At 42.5% G+C, this 23,381-nt stretch overlaps 1 protein-coding gene across 1 annotated transcript in view; it reads left to right on the plus strand.

Moving 5' to 3' along the window:
- Window positions 1-624: 624 nt before the first annotated feature.
- myo10l1 (myosin X, like 1) overlaps window positions 625-23,381 on the plus strand; it is a 38,270-nt gene continuing 15,513 nt past the window's right edge. The window contains exons 1-9 of the mRNA XM_085379153.1: window positions 625-645; window positions 4,278-4,376; window positions 19,617-19,775; window positions 20,853-21,040; window positions 21,678-21,812; window positions 22,382-22,506; window positions 22,683-22,696; window positions 22,811-22,895; window positions 23,122-23,228. Coding sequence (XP_085235279.1) covers window positions 625-645; window positions 4,278-4,376; window positions 19,617-19,775; window positions 20,853-21,040; window positions 21,678-21,812; window positions 22,382-22,506; window positions 22,683-22,696; window positions 22,811-22,895; window positions 23,122-23,228 — 933 coding nt within the window. The remainder of the gene's footprint in view (window positions 646-4,277; window positions 4,377-19,616; window positions 19,776-20,852; window positions 21,041-21,677; window positions 21,813-22,381; window positions 22,507-22,682; window positions 22,697-22,810; window positions 22,896-23,121; window positions 23,229-23,381) is intronic.

Below are 23,381 nucleotides of genomic sequence, written 5' to 3' on the forward strand. Positions count from 1 at the left end.
ATTTGGTTTTAACAAATGTACCTCATAAATTCTCTTCACTTGGTGTTTTCTGTAATGACCTAAGTGATCACTGTGTTGTTGCTGTTTGCAGAAATGCTAAAATTCCAAAATGTAAGCCACGCATAGTGTGCAAAAGGAATCTTAAACAATTTAATGAACAGGCTTTTCATCATGATTTGTCATTAGTTAATTGGGAAAAAATCGGACTATTACCAGATGTAGAGCTAGCTTGGACATATTTTAAGGAAAGTTTTATGGGAATTGTTAATAAACATGCCCCCTTACGGAAAGTTAGAATTAAAGGTCGAGAAAATCCTTGGTTTTCGCAGACACTCGCAGATAGCATACACAAGCGTAATAGAGCATGGGACAAGGCGAGACAAACAGATACTTCCACTGATTGGTCTGTTTTCAAACAGCTTAGAAATAAATGTACTTCTCTTATTAAAAAGGCCAAATCTGAATACTTTTTGTCTGTCACCACTGAGAACCTCAATGATCCACAGAAATTTTGGAAAGTAATCAAGTCTTTTTCCGCCAATAAAATGACTCAAACCTTTCCTAAATCTGTTGTAAAAGATTCAGTCTCAATTAATGATAAAACTGAAATTTTGAATTGTTTTAATGAACACTTTCTATCAGTGGGTTCCTTGTTTGCTTCTGCAGAAACTTTTTTAACAAATACTTGCCCAGAACTCTCTATGTTTTCTGGAGACCGTTTTAACTTTGTACCTTTTAGTGTTTATGAAGTGCATAAAGCTTTAAAGGCTTTGGATCACAGAAAACCTCCTGGTCCAGACTTGATGGAACCTTATTTTTTGAAGTTGGCAGCTGATTTTATTGCAGAACCACTCTCAATTCTATTTAATTTTTCAATTAAAACCAAAGAAATTCCAGCGGTTTGGAAATCAGCTTTCGTTTTGCCTTTATTGAAAGGAGGTGATCCATCGGTGTTGACTAATTATAGGCCAATATCAAATTTGTGTGTTTTATCCAAAATCCTGGAATCTCTAGTTTGTGACCAGTTGAAAGAGTTTTTGTACTCTAATGATATTGTCTCCAAATTTCAGTCAGGCTTCAGGAAAAAACACAGTACTAACACTGCCACTATGAAAGTGATAAAATGATATTATTGTGGCACTTGATAAGAAATTGTACTGTGCGTCACTCTTTATTGACCTCTCAAAAGCTTTTGACACTGTTGATCATGCAGTCCTAAAAAACAGACTGCTCAGCCTTGGATTGTCAGAACATGCATTAGCGTGGTTCTCAAATTATCTGAAAAATAGAACCCAGTGCATTAAACTTGAAGGTCTTTGTTCTAAATTTGTTGCTGTCCACAAGGGGGTGCCACAGGGCTCAGTTTTGGGTCCCCTTCTGTTCCTTTTATATATCAATGACTTGGGTCAAAATGTCTCAGACACAAATTTGCATTTTTATGCTGACGACACAGTTATTTACTGTTATGGATCATCTCTTGCTCAGGCCATTGAAACTTTACAGAAAGCCTTTGTTGCTTTCCAGCATTCACTTATTCAGCTAAAATTAGTTCTCAATGCTGACAAGACTAAGCTAATGTTGTTTTCCAAGTCAAAGAAGGTCCCGGAGCCTATTCCAGTGGTGTCCACCCTTGAAGGAAATGTCATAGAGATAGTTCATGAATATAAATACCTTGGTGTCTGGATTGATGACTCCTTCACCTTTAAACCACATATAGAGAGACTAGTAAAGAAACTGAGACTTAAACTTCGTTTTTTCTTCCGTAATAAACAGTGCTTTTCTTTTGCAGTAAAAAAACGTCTTGTCACTGCAACCTTTTTATCTGTGTTAGATTATGGTGACATTCTGTATATGAACGCTTCTTCTTCATGTCTTCTAATGTTGGACACGATGTATCATGCTTCCTTGAGGTTTATTACCAATTGTAAATACCTGACCCATCACTGTGATTTGTACTTAAGAGTAAAATGGCCTTCTTTGGCCATTAGAAGACAGGGGCATTGGTACACTTTTATTTACAAAGCTATGCTTGGATTGCTGCCTCCTTATATTTGTACTTTGGTCACAAGGACAAATAGTGGTTCTTACTCCTTGCGCTCAAATGATCAGCTGCTGTTGTCTGTTCCCCTTGTCCGCACAGAGCTGGGTAAGAAAGCCTTTGTCCACTCTGCGCCTTTTTCATGGAACATGTTACAGAAAGACTGGAAACTAACTGAATTGTTGTCTTTAAATGTTTTTAAAACTAAACTCAAAGGCCTACAGGCTGCCTCAATAATGTGTAATTGTTTTGTGTAATTTTAACTTTGTTTGTTCGTATGTATTTGTCTTGAAATGTGCTGCCTCTTGGCCAGGACTCCCTTGAAAAAGAGGTCTTTGATCTCAACGGGACATTCCTGGTTAAATAAAGGTTAAATAAAAAATAAAATAAAATAAAAAATATAGAGAGAGTTGCTGTGCAAAGAACAGTGAAGGAAACCTTTTTGCAGACTAGTGCAGAAGATCAACTATAGATGGGTTTATGTTTTGCAAAAGCCAACAGCCTTAAAGTCTGTTTTCAGATGGATTCAGTCATTTTATCCCCTAAGCCTCACCTTAAGCAACCCATTTGTGTGCATAAGTAACACACTGTATTGGTGTATGACTGGTTTCTGCCTGGTTAGCTTCATAGCCTGAGGCATGACTGGGTTTCTGTTATTATCCGTGTGCGTATGTGTGGCACTGAGGGATTGAAAGAACCCAAAAAGAGAGAGTGGGAGAGAGGGAAGAGGAAACAGAAAGTGATAAAGGTTGTCAGGGGATGCTTGGGGCTGTGGCACCATCTGTTGCTAAAACAATTCTTTTCCATTTGTCTTCTGCTGCTCACGCCATTCATATGCACACATCTGCTGGTCCACCGAGCCTTTTAGGACTCACGCCTCTGCTTAGGATTTAGACTGGAGCACTTATGCCACGAAACTTTGCTCTAACTACAAGAAAATTCATACATTATGGATAACACCATCACTTAAAAGGTGGACTCATCAACAAGAGTGCAGTGAATGTGATTCAAACACCCACAAACATCACCATCATTATGACTAATTTGTCAGAAAAAGTGAAAAAAAAAAAACCCATTTCACACATTCCACATGTGAGAGCACAATGTAGAAAGAAATAGTTTAAATTAATTTCAGTGCACAAAATTCAGCTCTCTAGTGAGATTTTGTCGTTAACAAACTACAGTACTGTGTGTTTTCTCTGTTGACAGTGTAACCTTTTATTTTAACTTCCTCTGTTTTGAATTCAAACAGTTAACAGAGTGCAGAGAATAGTAGTCGTATTCAGCTGTAAGCACATTTTAAGTATTTATTGATGTAAAGTGTTTTTCATTAATAGCTTCTTGTCTGAGGATATATTTTATACTGTAGTAACACGACACCAGCCTCCAGCAGGCGCCCCGTGGTTGGAGTTATAGTCGTTAATAAAATAAGCAACGTTTTTTATTCAAGTATTGTTTTGATTACATTTGACACCACTTCTTGGACCTGTTTTAGAGGCAGTGCTTGGGTAAACTCACAAGCGATTCAGTTTAAGCTAAACTGTACAAGTGGACGTATGGTGTGCCTCCTGTTTTTCCAGCGCTTCAGTCGCTCCATTGACTCATCTGTCCTCTGTTGCACTGTCCTTCTGTTTATGGTTTCAGGTCAGAGGTCAGTGACTGTGTGAAGGAGGGCTTTGTCTGTTTAGAAATATTTAGGAATAGTACACTTCCTCTGAACATGAATAAACTCCTTGCACAAAAAGATAAAGACACCAACTGCAAGCGCTCCTGCTTCACCATGTTAGAAATTAGGTGTGGATACTAATTGGATGGGATACTAATTCTAGCTTGAAAAACTAGCTTTAAAACAAAATGTACATACTTTATATCTGAGCAAAGCCAAACTATGCTTTGAAGTCACTCAAAGCATAAATAATTATCCACAGCTTACATCAATACAGTTTATCTAGATGAATTTTAGCCTGGCAACAAGATTTAGCGGTTACATATTTTCCTAACAAGTGAAAGATTTCCAGTTTGATTCCAAGATGCAAGAGGAGATATAAATCCTTTTGAGGTTGCATCAAGAAGGGCATCTGCTGGAAAAATCTGCCAAATCAATCATGCAGCTGTGGTGACCCCTTGTGAATAAGGGAGCTGACCAAAGTAGCTAAAAAGATGAATTATTTCAAATCTCACCTGTTTAGGGTTGCAGTTATTGGCTGCTTAACATATGTGATTTGTGTGCTTGTTACAGGGTGCCCGCGTTTGGGTCAGGGAGAAGGAGCAGCTGCTCCCAGCCACCGTCAACTCCTGTGGAGATGGAACCCTTGTGGTCACAACAGATTATGGGGAGGTATGAAATGCACACTTTGCACGACCGTCTTTCTGATCTCTTTTGTCTTCAACACTGTGATGAGTGAGCAAAAGTCTGATTAGGACCCTCCATATACAACCATGCATTACACCGCTCATCATTGATGTGAAGGTGAAGCAGCTGTGTAGGTACATCTTCTCCTGTGCTGATCAATGCAAACTCCTGGTCATGATGTTCCACTTTCCCTGCCCCAGTTTCTTCCTCCTCCTCTTCCTCCGCCTTCTCCTCCTCATACATATTCAAAATTCATCTCTGGATCGCTGACACACATTCTGCTATCAGAGGAAAGCCAGAATAGATAGAAGGCATTATGGGAGTGTAGATGAAAACGGTCAGATGTAAGGATGGGGTTGCCTGCGGCTGATCTAAAAAAACAAAACAAAACAAAACAAAAAAAACAACCTCAACCTTTTGATGCCACGCACACTGCCAAAATAAGATAAGATAAGATAAGATAAGATAACCTTTATTAGTCCCACACGTGGGAAATTTGTTTTGTCACAGCAGGAAGTGGACAGTGCAAAAGTTATGACGCAAAAATTAGAATACAATAAGAATAAATACAGTACACAGCTGTACAGAATAGAATAAAATAATATACTATATACAGTAGAATAAAATAGAATAAAAATATACAATAAGATAAAAATAGAATACGAATGCTATATACAACTGAGTAAAAATACAACGATGCCAGAAAAGATTATTGCACTTAGTGTTATTGCACATGTGTGGATGTGTGTGTTTGTTCAGTTAAAGTCTTTGTTGTGGAGTCTGACAGCAGTGGGGAGGAAAGACCTGCGAAATCTCTCCGTCCCACACCGTGGGTGCCGCAGTCTCCCACTGAAGGAGCTGCTCAGTGCTGTCACAGTCTGCTGCATGGGGTGGGAGACGTTGTCCAACAGGGATGACAGCTTAGCCGCCATTCTCCTGTCACTCACCACCTCCACTGGGTCCAGAGGGCATCCTAGAACAGAGCTGGCCCTTCGGATCACCGAAGGGAATTGAATTGAATGTTTAAATCTCATCATAAATGTGTGTTCGTGTGTGTGTCTGCGCTCATCTAATCTGTGTTAGATCAAGGACAAGCACACATTGCTGTTTGGATTTAATATGTTTACACACACACACACACACACACACACACACACACACACACACACACACACACACACACACACACGCATGCTCTCCAATTGCTCTCCATTTAAAGATGGAGGTAATAATAGATTTGTTTATTCCTTCCAAAATCAAGAGTCTTAATCCTCCTTTTCCAGCCCTACAAGAACACAGTAGATGTACAGTAAAGATGTACAATGAATTCACGCTTTTGAAGTTGTTCCACTTCTGATCCAACTACTTCAGTGTTTCTGTTCAGTGGCCCAGGAGAGACAGACAGGGATTTCCCAAAATAGAGGACCAGTTATAGGAGCAGGCATTCTCTTTGCTCTGGATTATGAATGTCCTTAACCTCCCTAAAGCCCCATCCATCTCTCTGCCCCCCTTCTCTGCTAGATGATGGTGTTTAAATGTTGACTCTGCAGGAGGTGATGAATATTTGATGGAGAATCAGCAGGATGGTGGGGTTATACCCCACAACAACAGGATCTGACCCATGAAAACAGTCCCACGGTCCCTATTCATTCATTCCCACAGCTCTGCACCGTGTTCTCCTGCTCAGAAATAAATGTTTGATTTGAATGACTGCAGAGCACAGTGAATCCTAACCTTGTTTTGAAAGTAAAGAAAATTGCAGCAGTTTGCAGGTTTATGATTTTTTTGCTATGTTATACATGCCATCAAGTTACGCTTTAACAATGAAACACTTGTTAGTTTAGTTAGTGGCATGGAACACAACCCCCCTCCACATGTGAGCCTACAGTATAAAGAAGCCTACAGGTGAGTTAGGGTTTATCTTTACACTATATGTATAAAAATATTGGACCACCTACACATTACACCTACAGGAGCAGCTAAGCCATGGAAACTGATGCCATGAAGCTTATGGAGCACAGTTTTTGTGCTGATATTAATGCCTGAGGAGGTTTGGAAGTCAACAGACAATTGATGGACTTTATGCACTGTAAACTTTATGTGGTCTGCCTGTGGTTCCTTAATGCTTCCATTCTGCAATAACACAGCTTAGAGTTGATCATGGAGGATCTCTGAATATAAAGATTAAAGGGTGTGGCCCACTACTTATGTTCCTGTATATCAGGGGTCCCCAACTCCAGGCTTCGAGGGCCGGCGTCCTGCAGTTTTTAGATCTCACCCTCAAGGCCTGGAGTTGGGGCCCCCTGCTGTATATGGTCAGTGGCACTTCTCAATGCTCTTTGGTGTAAAAACTATAGCAACACTAGGTCTTTTCAACTGTTATGAAAGCTAGAAACCCCACGAAAACAAACTACAGCCGTACACTAAGCTGAAGACATAATAGCTATAAAAATCTCCTAATGCAGTAAACTCAAAGGGCTCAAATAACTCTGATGTAGGTCGACATGAAGTGTTTAATGCGAGCACTCACTGAAGCCTTCTCTCCACGTATTGGCATTATATTGATTTGAGAAAACCACAACCTTTCTCACTTTCTCAGAGGAATACATGAAACAACCTTGAGGGTTATTATTGTTTGTTCACACTTTTGCAGTCTTTAATTACATCATCTTGTTGTGTGTTATTTTTCTGCAGTTACTTAATGGAACAGCGCCTTCAGCTGTTCATCTCAATAAACCGACTCCTCATGTAACTGTGGTGATTAGAAACACCGGCAGCAGGAGATAGCACTTTCATCACAGCTCGAAGAGTTTACACATTCTTCCTGTGGCTGTGTGAGCTTCCTCCCACAGTCTAAAGACATGCAGGTCAGGTGATTCTAAATTGGCGACAGCGTGAATTTGAGACATTTAAGGTGCTGTATCAATGTTTATGTGAGTGAATCTGGATTGGTAAAGCACTATTATTGGTCCAAATAACCGTTTATTCCAATTTCAAAGAGCCAGACTGTTGTAAATTTGTAGAGTGGTCTAGAGCAATAGTTCTCCAGTTTTAAACCGTATATTTGAGCACTTTGTTATTAGCAGCCTGTCACAAAACAAATCATTTGTTCTTATTTCTTTAGTTGAATCTATGTAGACCAAAGACAACACAGTTTAAAACACATAAAATAGTGTTTTAACTCCACCAATGTGGTTCCAAAAGGGACAAAAAACTTGAAGCAATATTAGTCATGGTTTGGCCTCCCCTGAACCTTTGCCTCAAAATTATTGAAGGAGTCTCGGATCATCTTGAAAGAAAACAGAATGAAAGGCGGGATGGCTGTAGCTCAGGCAGTAGAGCAGGTCATCTACTCATTGCAAGGTTGGTGGTTCAATCCCTGGCTCCTCCAGTCTGCATGCCAAGTATCCTCGGGCAAGATACTAACCCCAAATTGCTCTCTGATGCGTTCATTGGAGTATGAATGTGTATCAATTAGGAATTGTTAGCTAGCACCAAGAAACTTAGAAGACAGTGCTGGTGTGATTGGGTGAATGTGTTGAGCACACCGGGAGTATACGAATCAGTCATTTTAACATTAAAAGGGCTTTGAATAGTCCTTCAAGAAGACTGGAGAACTATTCCTGAAAACTCATTTGAGTTTCTTGAATTTGCAGTATCATCCCATCTCTCACCTCATGACAAACTTATGACCATGACTGAGGGTTAGAGCTAAGCCAATCCAAATGCACTGATAAAAACATCCACCTTTTCCTTTAAGTCTGAATAGTTTTCTTGGTAGAGAACTTGATAACGTTAGGCTACATAAGGCAAAAAATGAATGAACCTTTGGGGAAACTGGGTAATTTAAAAAATGGGTAGATAAAACATACAGCAAATAGAGCACTTTAACTAGTTGCAATTGATTTCAAAGAGCTCCCATTGGCATTCTGAATATCCTGTTAGTTTGTGTTTGATATGATTAAAGGGCTCCTACCTACCGTATTTTCACGACCATAAGACGCACTGTGCTAAAAGGCGCAGTCTCAGTTATGTGTGCCATTACTGTATTTAACACACACATAAGGCGCACTGGATCATAGGGCGCATACAAGTACCGTATGCGTATTTAAAAATAAAGCGGGAGCAAACCTGAGTTCGGTACCTTACTCACATTTTTATTACCAGTAATCGTCATCATCAACAACACACAAGCATACAAGTGTGCGTATTTAAAAATAAAGCAGGAGCAAAACAAAGTTTGGTACTGTCATGGTCCTGGGTCGGTGACCCAGCGCTTTTGGTTTGTTATCATTTTCTAGATGATGATTGTTTAAGTTCTGTGTTCCTCCGTGTCAGTCTGTGTAACTCTGTGTCAGTCTGTTACCCTGTGTTCCACGGTGTCCTGTTCCTCGTCTGCGTCTCTCTGCTATTCATCATCCGTTGTCATATGCTCCCAGGTCTGTTATTTTAGTTCTCCCAGTTTAGGTGTCTTTAGTTGTTTGTTATGCCCCACTGTTTGTTTGCCACTACACCTCTGTAAATAAACCACCGGTATCTCATCCACTGCCTGCATCTTGGGTCCTCCTTCTATATCCACACGGCTCGCCTCGGCAGCCGTGACAGTACGAACCGGCCACTATGGACCCAGCAGCATTCAACCCGCCCAAGGAGCTCCGGGAGGACATTGTTTACTCCGTGGACAAATTAATCAACGCGTGGCTGGAGCACGAGGGGAGAGAATTTCGCCAAGCCGTGGCTAATCGGCTACAGCGCTTGGTTTCTGGTCTCCCCTGGCTGCTCAGCTCACTTCACCCGCTTGCACAGAATTTCATTCTGAATGGACTCCGTCTTCACCCCCCGGCTGCTACCACCCACCCTGCAGCTCATGCTTCACTGCCCAGTCCGACAGAGGATGTTCTGCCCGGCCCGTCAACCCAGCCTTCGAGGGGGAAACGGCGCTCACGCTGCCGACGCTCCTCGCCACAGTCGGACCTGGGGATTTCCGAGCAGCCAGCTGTGGTGAGTGGACAGGACAGTATTGTTGGTCTGAACTGTGGGACCGTTTACTCAGGGGTGATGTTCTGTACGGCACTGGACAAAAACTGTTTATCGCCAGAAGCTCAGTTAGCCGCCCGGCCAGAAGCTCAGTTAGCCGCCCGGCCAGAAGCTCAGTTAGCCGCCCGGCCAGAAGCCCAGTCGCCACCTCCGCCACATTCAGCCTCACAATCCATAGCTCAATTACAGTCACAGCCAGACTTATTACAAACCCTGTTACAATCCATGGCCCAGTCAATAGCCCGGTTAGCAGAAGAATCATTAGCTTTATCCTCAGTTCAGCAGTCACCAGCCCTGCATCCTGTGTCGGTTGCTCCACTACCTGTTCAGCCATCACCTTCACCTACTCCTCCTGTACAGCAAGCCATGTCAGTCCAACCCATAACGGACAGTTCAACAACTCCGTACTCTAAGCAGAGAGACAAACCCAAGAACAATGTCAACATTCCTCAAAGGCTGGCCAGTTCTGAGACTGAGATGCACTCCAGGGCCTCCCCAGAGGCTGGGTTTCAGCCCCCATTAGACTCTGGACCCCTGGAGTTTAAGAAGCCAGCTGAGGACTGCACAGAGCTGTCGCTGCCTGAGCAGGGTCAATGCTCTGCGCAGCTGCAGGCCGCTATGTGTTTGCCAGAGGCCCGTGTGCCTGCTGGTCCTGTTCTGTCCCTGCCAGAGGCCCGTGTGCCTGCTGGTCCTGTTGCGTTCCTGCCAGAGGCCCGTGTGCCTGCTGGTTCTGTTGTGTTCTTGCCAGAGGTCTCCGCACCTGCTGGTTCTGTTCTGTGTGTGCCAGGGGCTCCAGTGCCCACTGGTTCTGAGACTGTTTTTGCTGGGGGGCCCGAGGAGCCCGTCCAGCCTTCTTCCTCGTCAGCTGGGGGGCCCGAGGAGCCCGTCCAACCACCAGCTGCTCCACCAGCAGCCTCATCCACGCTTGCAGCAGCAGTTTCATCCATGCCGCCACCTGCTGCAGCGCCTCCGTCTGCATCCCCCACGCCGTTGCCTGGCCCGGCCTCTGCTGCATCATCCTCGCCTGGTCCAGCCACTGCTTCATCCTCGCCTGGTCCAGCCTCCGTGTCTTCATCCTCGCCTGGTCCAGCCTCCGCATCACCTGCAGTGGCCTCCTCTTCAGCTTCCTCATCAGCTGCTTTGCCTGGTCCAGCTTCAGCATCCTCATCAGCTGCTTTGCCTGGTCCAGCTTCAGCATCCTCATCAGCAGCCTTGCCTGGTCCAGCTTCAGCATCCTCATCAGCAGCCTTGCCTGGTCCAGCTTCAGCATCCTCATCAGCTGCTTTGCCTGGTCCAGCTTCAGCATCCTCATCAGCTGCTTTGCCTGGTCCAGCTTCAGCATCCTCATCAGCTGCTTTGCCTGGTCCAGCCTCTGCGTCCTCATCGTCTGGTCCAGCCTCTGCGTCTTCATCGTCTGGTCCTGCGTCCTCATCGTCTGGTCCAGCCTCTGCGTCCTCATCGTCTGGTCCAGCCTCTGCGTCTTCATCGTCTGGTCCAGCCTCTGCGTCTTCATCGTCTGGTCCAGCCTCCGCTTCACCTGGGGCTGCAGGGGCCACGCAGCCTTCAGGTCCCCTACTACCACCTCCACATCGTCGGTCATCTGCCTGGCCGCCTGTTGGGCATCTCCGCCGCCGTGGACGCCCTCCTGAACGCCGCCACTGCCTTCCACGTGGCCGGCCTCCGGACTTGTTTCCACGCCGCTGTTGCCGTCCGCACGGTCGGCCCCCAGAACTGTTTCCACGCCGCTGTTGCCGTCCGCACGGTCGGCCCCCAGAACTGTTTCCACGCCGCTACCTACTGCGTGGCCGGCATCGGGACCGGCCCCGCTGCCGTTCGCATGGTCGGCCTCCTGAACTTGACCATCTGGGCCTTTTGGACTCTGTCCCTCCGTCCTGGGCCCCCTCCGCCCACCCTGGTCGGGTGTTTTTTTTTTTTTCTTTTTTTCTTTTTTGGTTTTGGTCCGTTTTTGTGTTTCTGCTGGGCTGTCTGGAGCCAGCCCTTGAGGGGGGGGTACTGTCATGGTCCTGGGTCGGTGACCCAGCGCTTTTGGTTTGTTATCATTTTCTAGATGATGATTGTTTAAGTTCTGTGTTCCTCCGTGTCAGTCTGTGTAACTCTGTGTCAGTCTGTTACCCTGTGTTCCACGGTGTCCTGTTCCTCGTCTGCGTCTCTCTGCTATTCATCATCCGTTGTCATATGCTCCCAGGTCTGTTATTTTAGTTCTCCCAGTTTAGGTGTCTTTAGTTGTTTGTTATGCCCCACTGTTTGTTTGCCACTACACCTCTGTAAATAAACCACCGGTATCTCATCCACTGCCTGCATCTTGGGTCCTCCTTCTATATCCACACGGCTCGCCTCGGCAGCCGTGACAGGTACTCACATTTTTATCATCAATCAAACCCATCGAAGTCCTCATCCTCTGTGTCGGAATTGAACAGCTGCGCTAAATCTTCATCAAACATGCCAGGTTCACTTTCTTCACTGTCAGAGTCACTTTCCGTGCCGTGCGGCTCCTCGGAAATGATGCCGGCTTTTGCGAAAGCTCGAACAACAGTGCCAGCAGACATGTTAGCCCAAGCATCTACAATCCATTGGCAAATTGTGGCGTAACTCGCCCGGCGCTGGTTTCCACTCTTGGTTAAACTGTGGTCTCCATCGGTCATCCATCGCTGGATGTGTTTGTCGCCGATGTGTTTGCTGCAGTAGGAGCGGAAGATGGCCAGCTTTTCCTTATAATCCGCTGGAAGTTGCTGCGCTACCGTAGTCCTGGTCCGGATGGAAAAATGGCACCGTTTCATAAAAAGTGAAAGTGAAACTGCTTTTAGCCGAATGGTGACCGTCGAAACGCTTCTCCCGCTCGTTCTTTGCTCGATGATCGCCTTATGTCCGCGGAAACTCAGCTGCGTCTTCTTGACCTGCCGGAGCTTGTTTTCCAGCTTCCTCCACTTGCGAACCATCGATTCATTAATCTTAAATTCTCTCGCCGCTGCTCGATTTCCATGTTCCTCCGCGTAGCTGATGGCCTTCAGTTTAAACTGTGCTTCGTAAGCGTGTCTCTTTGCCATTTTCAGGGTTGTTAAAACAACGATGTCCTGCATAATGCACATACCTGTTCTTTTATACAGGTATGTGCAATAAAGTCAACGCACACACTTCACCCTTTAGCGTTCTCATGGTGTTCTCTACTACGTCCTCCTTACAACACACAGGGCGCACTGCGCTATAGGGCGCGCCGCACTTTTTGAAGAAAATCTAAGACTTTTAAGTGCGCCTTATGGTTGTGAAAATACGGTATATATTCTTTAGTGGGGGATGTTACATTTTCTGCCTCCACCGGGCACCTTTGCCATACACTTATATAGCACACACACACATGCACGCACACTCAGGTTACGTTTGCGATGATTTATGGACTGTGTGTGCTGTGTGACCTGGATTTCAGTAGCTAGCGTGAAAGCTGCAGCGAGAGCTCACGCGAGCACAGAACATGCTGCAGGGATGCAGCACTCCTTGTCCACACACACAACAATTGCATACTTAGAAACACACACGCACACATGCACTACTACACACAACTACTCCTCCCTCGTACTCGGTCAAATGTGCCTAATGAAAAGTTCAGAAATGTTTGGGCCGATTCGCCACGGAAGAAAGCTAGTGTTGTTGTGATCTCCTGACCCACTTCCTCTACTCAGTTTCACATTTCTAACCCTCTGAGGATCCCCGTAGTTACACACTTGCTCTGTATAACATAATGAGATTAACATAATTTCACACAAAAATACGGATGAACGCACACACATTTTGCTAAAGTATCTGTCTTACTCACTTGCATTTCATCTATTCACACCTTTCCAGGCACTGCAGTGTTCTTTATTAATGCAAGGCGGAGACCCCCTATAGGGTAGTGTGAGTGCTACTTTTTAAAGGATTTTTAGTCCAATTTTAGTCAGTCCAGTTTTAGTCAGTCCAGTTGATTAGAACACATGTTCAGTGCTAATTCTGGCTCTGTGGAATAAAGTAATGTTTTAAGACAGGGCAAATTTATTCATCAAGTTTATTTGGATTTTATAATAGTCACCTAGTAAAATAATCATCTCCATGGGTGTTGGCTCTGTTTTATGTTTGATGCCAGTTGCAAAACTGTTCAGATGGCAATCAAGGCAAATTATTATTGAAGCCATGTTAGCATACTGATGCTAATGTTAGCACCGCTGCTCCGTAGTTTCCCTAGTTTGTGAGGGTGGTTCACAAATTACAATCACATGCTTCACACAATTTTAGTGTTTCCTCTTCAAACTCAAATCCTATTTTTCCTTAAAAAGTAATGCAGTACATTATTTAATTACTTGCAGGAGAAAATTACATTTCTCATTACCTTATTTTCTCATTACTACATAAAATAACCTGAAAAACATTTAACGTAAAACCTTACCCTACAGTCCTATACACCGACACAAATCCTTGTTACAAATCTCACTTATGTGATCTTTCTTTTAGTTTTTATGTATGAACACAAAACCGACATCACAAAACAACGCTGAAAACCAGCACATTGAGACTTCCACTGTGATTCCACTTTAGCAGCATGAGCAGGAAGAAACGAAGGTTCCAAGCCTGACTGATTATCTCTGCTTTTGTTACCTGTTGAACTTCTGGCTGCTGAGCTGTGGTCGGCTTTCACTCAGCTTCATCATCACTCTGTGTTCCTGTTTAGTTTTGTGTTAACATGCTGTCTTTGCAGGGGCTTGCAAAGAACTGAAGTTCTGCTAGCAGCATAATGTGGCTGTTCCTGATATAGTTGCTTTACTACAATAAAGCTGACTATAGCACAGAAAGAAAAAAGCTTGTTATCCACCTGCTGTGCAGATAACTGAAGAACCTTTGTAAAGCAAGTAACAATGTAATGCAGTTACTGAATTAAGTCCAGTAACGTGTTCCTTAAAAATGCAAAATGTTTACAGTAGTGTGAAAGCAAAACCAGTCATTATAATGTAATGCATTACACCCAATACTGTCTTGACTCATACCCAAGCAAATCAATGTTGTCTGTAGTCAGGAATGCTGATAAATGTTTTAAAAATCCTTCTTCATATTCTGCAGGCTTGATAGTTTTTAGCAAACGAGCACTGCTAAGCACTGCTGGCTGCCGTTTCCCACAGTGTACTTTGATTTCAGTGATCAGATTACACTAAAGACCTGCTCATCCCAACTGCACTCATTTAGATCTGACACTTCAGATCCAAGGTCAGTGAGGAGACCTGCAGGTGCTGTACGGAACTATGTGATACTAAATCTGCACTGGCGAATAGAGGTCTACAGAATATGTAGGTCACTGTGCTCACAGCTCTCTTCCTCTCTGTCTCTCCATCTTTATCTCCTCGCTGTGGTTGCAGCTAATATGTGAAGTCAGATGAAGAGGCTCGTCTCCTCCGGCTCTCCTCCTCAATCATGCAAAGCAGCTTCAGACATCAGAGAGTTTTACAGAAAGACTCGAAGCACTGCATGTATATGTGTGTGAGCTTAAAAATGTCTTTACATGGCAAAGAAAATGATAAAAGGGAAGAAGTGTTCTGAAAAAGTGAATCATACTAACCTGTTTTGTCATTTTCAGTCTGAGATCATCCCAATAGGCTTTCTTTGCAATGAATTTGGTGCAAGTTTTCTAAAAACAATACTACTCAGCCACTTTAGGAAAGTAGTTTTATCAGATAACTATCTTTGTGAATCACAATTTTAAGTCTGGCGTCTTCAGCAGAGTGTAGGCCTGAATGTTAGGTGTTGTGAAGTCAGAGAGTACTCAGAGATGGACTAAAACAATTTTTCAAATTTTGTGGTGGGATTTTCTGACCACCTTCTCGCCGAGTATGATCTCCCACTCCTGTCTTAGTGAAGACAGATAAGAGTTAGTTAACCATCCTCTACTTCTACTTCAGCCTATCTCTGTATTTTCCTCTCGCTGTTCTTCTGCTCCTGTTCTGGATGATGAATTATTGAATATGAACTATCCCATTTTAGACTCTCTGGGTAGTCAGATTTATCGTGCGTACATCTGCATCTGCATCACAGCACAGTTTGAGTGTGTTCGTACCTATTTTCTTTGTGGGTTAATGTGCAGATAGGCTCCATGTAGAGAATGTGTGTTAAAACCTATTGGAGGGCAATGAAAGAAAACAGAGACATCTGCAAAATTCTTTTCCCCCTCTCTCACTTCAGCTGCAGGTTACTTCAGTTACTGACACACTTTCCAAATTTGAAGCATCTCATCTCCCTGAATTACTTGTGAATATCTGCTTTAAATGCTGGGGTTTTTTTTGGCTTCATAACCAGTTATATGTTGCAGAAAAGTATCCCAGGAATTTATTTGTTTAGTTATTGTGTTAAGAAATTCTTCAAATATACATTTTAGCAATCCCCTCCCCCCTTTAATGGTAGTTTGCCATTTGTTTGCCATTTTCTCTTGTATGTTATGAGGATGTGATTGTGGCTCGTTTGAATATTCTTTCAACCCTGTAGGCAGTTTATTCTTTCAGCTCCATACAAATTAAATATAGATATAAAACAACCAGTCTGAACAAATATAAAAAATAGGTTACCATTTATATACAAGTTGCAGTTTGTGGAAGAGAGTATGCTCAAATAAAAAAAAAACCTAAAAGGAGATTAGGTGCATGAGTTTAACTCACTGATTTTCCTATTGTAGAGCTTCTTTTTCCAATATTATATGGATATAAGTGTCCTTAGGGTAAACAGTACAATCAGTAAACTCCTTCACTTCAGTTTGACGTAATTCTGCACATTTACAGATAAAACTCAGCCAGTGTAGAGAATAGGTCAGCTATCTCAATGACGCACAGTGAAATGTTAAAATAATGTCACAGCAGCTGCTGAAAAATAAATAAAAGAGCAGGAGTGATGTCACAGGTGTTACAGTTTGAATGCATGTCTATGTTTTTTAGTGCTATCCCGCTAACCTGTTATACAGGAATGTTAGACTTGTATGAGGAAGTTGTTAGAATTTATAGAAATATTCAAAATCCAGAAGAGCAAAATCAAAGATTATTTTAATACATTTCAAGACTACTGCTGGATATTCCTGTTGGTCAGAGTTATGAAGATAAGTTATGCAAATATAGCTATGTAAATACAACATGCAGGCATCCATTTGTGTTTCTTCTCTGTTGACCTGGTGTGTTTTTTTTCTTAGTGTTGTGTGTGTGTGAAGTCTTATCTTCCCTTCCACTGTAATTTACTCTGGATTGCACAGGCGTGCTTGACTTTCTGATTGAAAAGGCTCTCGGTGTGCCTTCAATTACAGACGGGGGTCTCAGATTGAGCCATTTAGGCATTAAGTGATTCACTGTGAGGGATACACAGACACAGATAGATAGCAAAGTATACTGGAAAGACTTGAAGTATAAAAAACAAGCTGAAGGAAAACAGTATTGACGACGCGAACAGCAATACAGAGGAGAGGAAAAAGGAAAGGAAAAATGCAGTGTGGGGCAGATAGAAGAGAAGGAGGTAAATTAATGAAGAGTGGAACGATAAGAGAGGCGAGATCGAAGGAACAGAGACACGAGAAATGATGGGGGAGGGATAAAAGACGGGTGACATACAAAGAGAAAGAGAGATGAGAGAGACAGAAGTGATGTTTAAGACATGAAGACATGGAGAACTCCAGAAAAAAAACAGTGGGAGATCATGATTTAATAGGATGAGAAAGTAATGGAAAAAAGTGGAAAGAAAAGCTTTATGGAGTGGAGAGCTTTCAAGAGTATTTTCATCTTTCTATTTTTAAAAAAAGGTCTGCCTGTAATATCTGCAATATGGATGTGCACAGCTGTCCACATCATGACAAACAAGCACGACGGTCCATCTCATTTCGTAGACAAGCGTGTGTCTAACTCACACATCAGGCAGTGATGATAGCACAACCACATACACTAACACACTCACACATAGATCAGCTTCAAAGGTTGAAAATAGCAGGACGTAGCATTAATTAAACCAAGAGAAAACAGATACGGTCAGATATGGATCAACATCATCATTCATTCACAGGGTGGATTTAAGTTCAATATTCATCCCTGGTCTCCGATGAGCTTTTAAATGTCTGGCTTTTTAGCTCTTAAATGCTCCACTATGATTAGCAGCTGGTTGCTACCTTTTTTGGTCTGTTTGGTCGTGAGCAGGTAGCATAAAATGAAGCTTTAGAGATTCTTTAGCAGTGCAAAGTATGAATAGGGAAGAAGTTAGAGCAGTGGGTCCCAAAATCAAAGCAGTGAAGTGAAGACTAATAACTCAGACATTCAGATAAATATATCATAGATGTTTTCCATCTTCTCATGTAACTCTCAGCAAGAAAGTAAATGACGCTGAGTTCTTAAATTATAAAATATTAGTAAGTTATACTACGTTATCTGGTCACAATCCTCTTCATCAGCTTCATGCAGCAAGAGGGTCAACACTCAGGCAGTCTTTTCCATGCATAAAGCATTCTACAGCACGTAACATTAAATTGATCCAATTTAGAACACAGGGCCTTTTAAATGGATGGGGTCACAGTAAAGATGCAGAGCTGTTAGCTGCACGTGTCATCATACATGAGTCATGCCTTCTATAATGGAGGGTGAGGTACAATTGGGTCATTTCATTTACAGCTCAGTGAGTGCAGAAATGTTACCGACTTCATTAGCATTGCGATACTTTAACTGATGTTTTGGCATTTCAGAGAGAGAAAAGTGGAAACACGGCAGCATATTGCACACAGGTTTCTTTTGTCAGCCACATGCAACAAACAGTTGGCATGGGATGATTTCTTTTGCCCTGAGAGAGTCGTCGGCACGCAACAGCTCTGTGCAGTGCAAGGCAGCGTCACTGGAGTGAAATAGATTTATTTAAGAACAGGATGTCGGAATGCCTACAGCTCACCCTTCTGCCGCTTTCAACAGACTTCCACCACATCTGTTACAGCAGCAAGCTCACTCAGGGTGGAGGCTGGCTGTGAGACTGAGATGACATATTAACGACCCAGTATCGTAAAGGCCGTGGTTTCTATTCTTGGCCGGGCTGATTTCGCTGGAGTGAATGAGCGACCTTTACGCTGAAGTAGAATGACAGCCTGTGTGCGTCTGTGCACCGTGTGTGAGGAAGACGGATGGGAATTGTGGCAGCAGCATCCATGTGCCTGACCTGAATACACACTGAGCTGCATTCACTTGTCATGTCCTTCCAGATCAGATCCATTGCCCTCTCTCATCTTCTCTGCTTCTGTCCTCACGGTGTTCCTCTCTCGCTTCTTTCTCCTCCCCTCCCACAGCCGGCTTCTCCACCCGTTTTGTCCCCTAATTCTCTAGTTGCCATGGCAATGGATGACATAGATGAGATGGGGGGTCTGAAGGGAGCCGTGAGGCTCTGTATTCTCACCATGTGGATTTTCATCATGTTGCATCACAATTAGCCTGTTAATGCTAAAAATGGAGAGACGTTGGAATGCTGGAGTCTTTCATGTATTTGTTTGTGTCAGAAACATTGATTAGCCAGTTATTCAGTTTTGGTCTGTGTTATTTATTAGAATATTTCCTTTTAAATTACAAACAAAAGCCTTTAAAGGAATATTTCTAGTTTTGGGGACTACATTTACTCTAATTTCATTACAGTGAATATGAACCTATTTTACACCAGTGACAGGTTATGTTAGCTCAAAAACAACAATAACAAAAAAAGGTAAAATATAATTAAACTGGCCTAGAAACCTTTAGACTCAAGAAACTTATAAAAACAGCAATAGCAACAAAAAAACTACTAAAAGGAATTCCCTTAATAACGGCTGAATAGCACAAATAACCTAGGCAGAAAAGCAGCTCTGGACTCATAACATGTCAAACTGTAAGACGTCAAGGCTTCAGCAGCAGAAGACCACACTGGTTGCCACTCCTGTCAACTAAGAATGGGAAACTGAGGCTGAAATTCACACAGATTCAACGTTACCTGGTCTCACGAGTCTCGATTTATCCACATTTGTTGTCTCCAAGTGACTGTCAGTGTTGCACAATCAGCACATATGCTGCTTTGCATTGCTGTTAGATTGCTATTTCACAACACTTGTGAATATTATTGTATTATTTCATGCCAAAGTATGAAGTCAAAAACTGGGTGATGATCTTTACGTCTCCTTGTATACAGGTGTTTTACTTGCAGCAGGCCGAGGTCACCAGGGAGCGAGTGTACGCTATGCACCAGTCAAGCATCGATGGGGTGGAGGACATGTCAGCACTGGCGGAGCTGCACGAAGCCGCTATCATGCACAACCTTTACCAACGCTACCAGAAGGATTGCATCTATGTGAGTGCATTCAGCGAGCCATGTGTGTCTATGTCTATGTCTGTGCAGGGCCATTATGTGTGTATATTATCACACACCTCCTTCTCCTTTGCTTACACGAGTGAGGCTTTTAGAAAGAGACACAAATCCACTCATCAGGCCTCCCCGTCTGTAAGTGAAAAAGACGGAGAGAGAAGTGAGTGCTATGAAATGAAATTGTCAGTGGTTAGGACAGGCCAACTTTAGCTCTTTAGGAGGACTGAAAATTGCTCCTTATTGAAACTGTCTAAAACTTTCATGTTTTATTAAATCAGGTGGTCATTTAGTGATTCTGCAGCAAGAGGAACCTAAATCGTCTCACGCCATTGGCAGGATTTATTCTATTTTTTCTTCTTACGAAATAAATTTATCTGCTTTGTTTCATATGTTGATATTTAAGCCCACTAACTGTAGAAGCATCATATCCCTGCTCACCATTTCACAGCATATATCATTCTCATTGCAAAAAAATAACCATATGAATGACTTTATGGTGCGATAGTGCAGTTTAAAATCTGCAACATCACTTGATTTGATGGCCTTGTGGTTTGAATACATGCGCGTTTTACAATGCAGATAGGAAATAAAACGCATAAAAGTTTCTTTTTGATCACTAACCCAGGCATCCTTACACATGAATGCCCTCTCCTCCAAACTGTGGGATCAGTATGCATTGCAGTCTTTACATTTTGATCACTTTTATGCTGATGCACAGAAATTTTCAAAAGTCTGGAAACCTGGAAGATTACCAGACAGCTAGATTATCTAGACTGCCTAATCTAGATGATGAAATATTGTCCATATACGGATTTACCTTAAGATGATCAAAAGAATTTCTCTTGTGTGAGTCTGCTTTCTGTATTACTGCGCTCTCATGCACTCATGTGTATCTGTGTCCTTTAGCACTATTTTATATGTGGATAGTCCACTAAATGTGCCAATAAGGTCATATGAATATAGAAAGTGGATAAACGTGGACCAAATATAATCAAATAATAAAAAGAAAGGAAAGATGATACAGACACTGAACCTGAAATGTCTCTCCTTCGCTGTTTTCAGACTAACATCGGCAGCATCCTGGCAGCTGTCAACCCATACAAGCAGATCCCTGGTCTGTATGACCTAGAGAGGGTGGACTTGTACTCCAAGCACCATCTGGGGGAACTCCCTCCACACATTTTTGCTGTAGCCAATGAATGCTACCGCTGCATCTGGAAACGCCACGACAGCCAGTGCATCCTCATCAGGTAATGATGGAGGACATTCAGGGAATTCTTTACCCATCTATCCCTCTATCTTTCTCTACTAAGCTATCAAAACATGACTTTGTTTCCTAAATCTTGTCTTTCTAGTCTACTATTTCTAGTATGCTTATTCCCAGAAAATCCTGCTGTTCCTATGCCTGTTTGTAGTTGAAGCCTGTGCATAGATAGTGAAACACTGACAGCTATTAGACCTAATGAAAAATCAAGGTAAAGGCTTAAGGAAGTGGAAGTGGTTTGCATCCCAGACATATTGATGTCAGTGGTTGATTGGAAATGCGAGACAGAGCAATATTCAAGACCAAGCTAGAGAACAAATAGATTGTGATCATGACCGTGTCTCCCTTTGTTTTGAAAATAAATACAATTTCCTCTTCCAAATTAAAGTAGGGTTATTGGTTCGCATGATTAAGTGGCCTGATCTGGTTCTAGTGTCCACCATCCCATCATGCTTTCACTTGTGCTCAGCCTGATTACGATAGGCTGAATATCTCTGAGGTCTATCAACCTGCAACACCAATTAGATAACCGGAGAGGTTCAAGATACGGGAATGTCGGTGAAGGTCATTGTGTGTAGGATTTAATTGGGCTATGTGTGTCTTTGTGTGTATGTGTACTCCAGTGGGGAATCAGGAGCAGGGAAGACTGAAAGCACCAAACTGCTGTTGCAGTTTCTGTCAGTGATGAGCCAGAACTCAGCCGGAACTCCTCCCTCAGAGAAAAGCACGCGTGTGGAGCAAGCCATCGTACAGAGCAGGTATGCGAATCAGTGAAGTAAACATGACAAGCTTCAGGAAATGCCAAGAAACAAGTCAGTGGGTTAGCATCTTTTCCATGGAGCGTGCTACCTGCTAGGCTGTGGTGAAGAAATAATCACTAACGCCAGAAAATATGATGAAGTCTAAGTTTCTGTAATGACTACTTGTGTAAGTAGTAAAAGGACGGGATTAGGAGTGTGTGTTTTACACATTTTATATATCAGATTAACAGCTTACATGGTAAAGATGGCAGCCATTCAAGGCCTGCTTATGGCCTTTGCCTTTTCTTTGGGATTTTACCAGCTCATTTTACTTGAGACTTTAAAGCCTTTTATTTACATCTCTAACAGGGTGTTAAGTTCTCAAAGAATAATGTTTTGTGTAACTGAAATTTCATATCATTTAAATCCAAGTGTCAGGATTACAACTGTGCGAGTGCTAAGTGAGCACGGTTTGAGCTCATATGGATATTATGTTCTCCTTAAAATGTCGAATTTGTTGAAGTTTTTTCTGGAAAACATATGGTAAAAAAAAAAATACTGTAAAAATAATTTTTCCCCCTTTTCAGTCCCATCATGGAAGCTTTTGGTAATGCTAAGACTGTTTACAACAACAACTCCAGTCGCTTTGGGAAGTTCATCCAACTTCACTTCTCTGAGAGCGGCAACATCCAAGGAGGCTGCGTCATAGATTGTATCCTTGCTTTAAAGCACAATACATCTAACTGCATGAAATTTACACCTGTGTATGATTGAACGGGTGCTTGTTTTTGCATACACGCATAAAAAGTTGTGGTAGAAATGTATGTTTCTGATTCTTAGAAGGTGAATTATATGAATGATGAATTTCTTTGACTCACTTCCTGTCAGATTTACTTGAAAAGGTAAGGATGTCTCGACCTCCTCGTATCAAATTTATTAGGAGTCACGTGTCAGTCTTACATTGTCAATCACAATAAAATGTTCATGGAAACTTTGCTACCCTGATTTTTCTGTAGAACCGCGTGGTACGACAAAACCCCGGAGAGCGAAACTACCACATCTTCTACGCTCTGCTGGCAGGAGCTAGTAAAGAGCAAAAAAGTAAGAAGCTGTGCGAGCGTAAATATCAACAGCGAGCTTTTATTATTTTTATTATTTTTCAATGATCCAATTTACACTTTTGGCTTCATGTGAGAAGTTATTGTAAAAATAGTTTGATTTCAGTTATAATAGAGAAGAATAAATATTGATGGACAAACATTATTAATCATTAACTTTTACCTGTGAATACATATCGTTTGCTCACATTATACATTTGCTCTTGCAGGCCTCTACTTCCTGGAGGATCCCGCTGAATCTTACCACTACCTCAGCCAATCAGGATGTCTTAAGGACAAGAGTCTAAATGACAAAGAGCTGTTTAACAGTGTTATGGTCAGTATTGATTTTGTCTTCAGTTCTTCAAGTAGATGTACTGAGGTCTGTAAGAACAGTTCTCTATTGTTATCTATTGTTTTTTTTATCCAGTTACAAAAGTAGCAGAGAGATTCCAACGCTAACAGGATGATAGCAGGGAGGATTGGTGGC

This window comes from Diplotaxodon limnothrissa, linkage group LG19, assembly GCF_057381915.1.
Source record: "Diplotaxodon limnothrissa isolate DT_005_m linkage group LG19, D_limnothrissa_male_GT1.1, whole genome shotgun sequence".
Taxonomy (NCBI): domain Eukaryota; kingdom Metazoa; phylum Chordata; class Actinopteri; order Cichliformes; family Cichlidae; genus Diplotaxodon; species Diplotaxodon limnothrissa.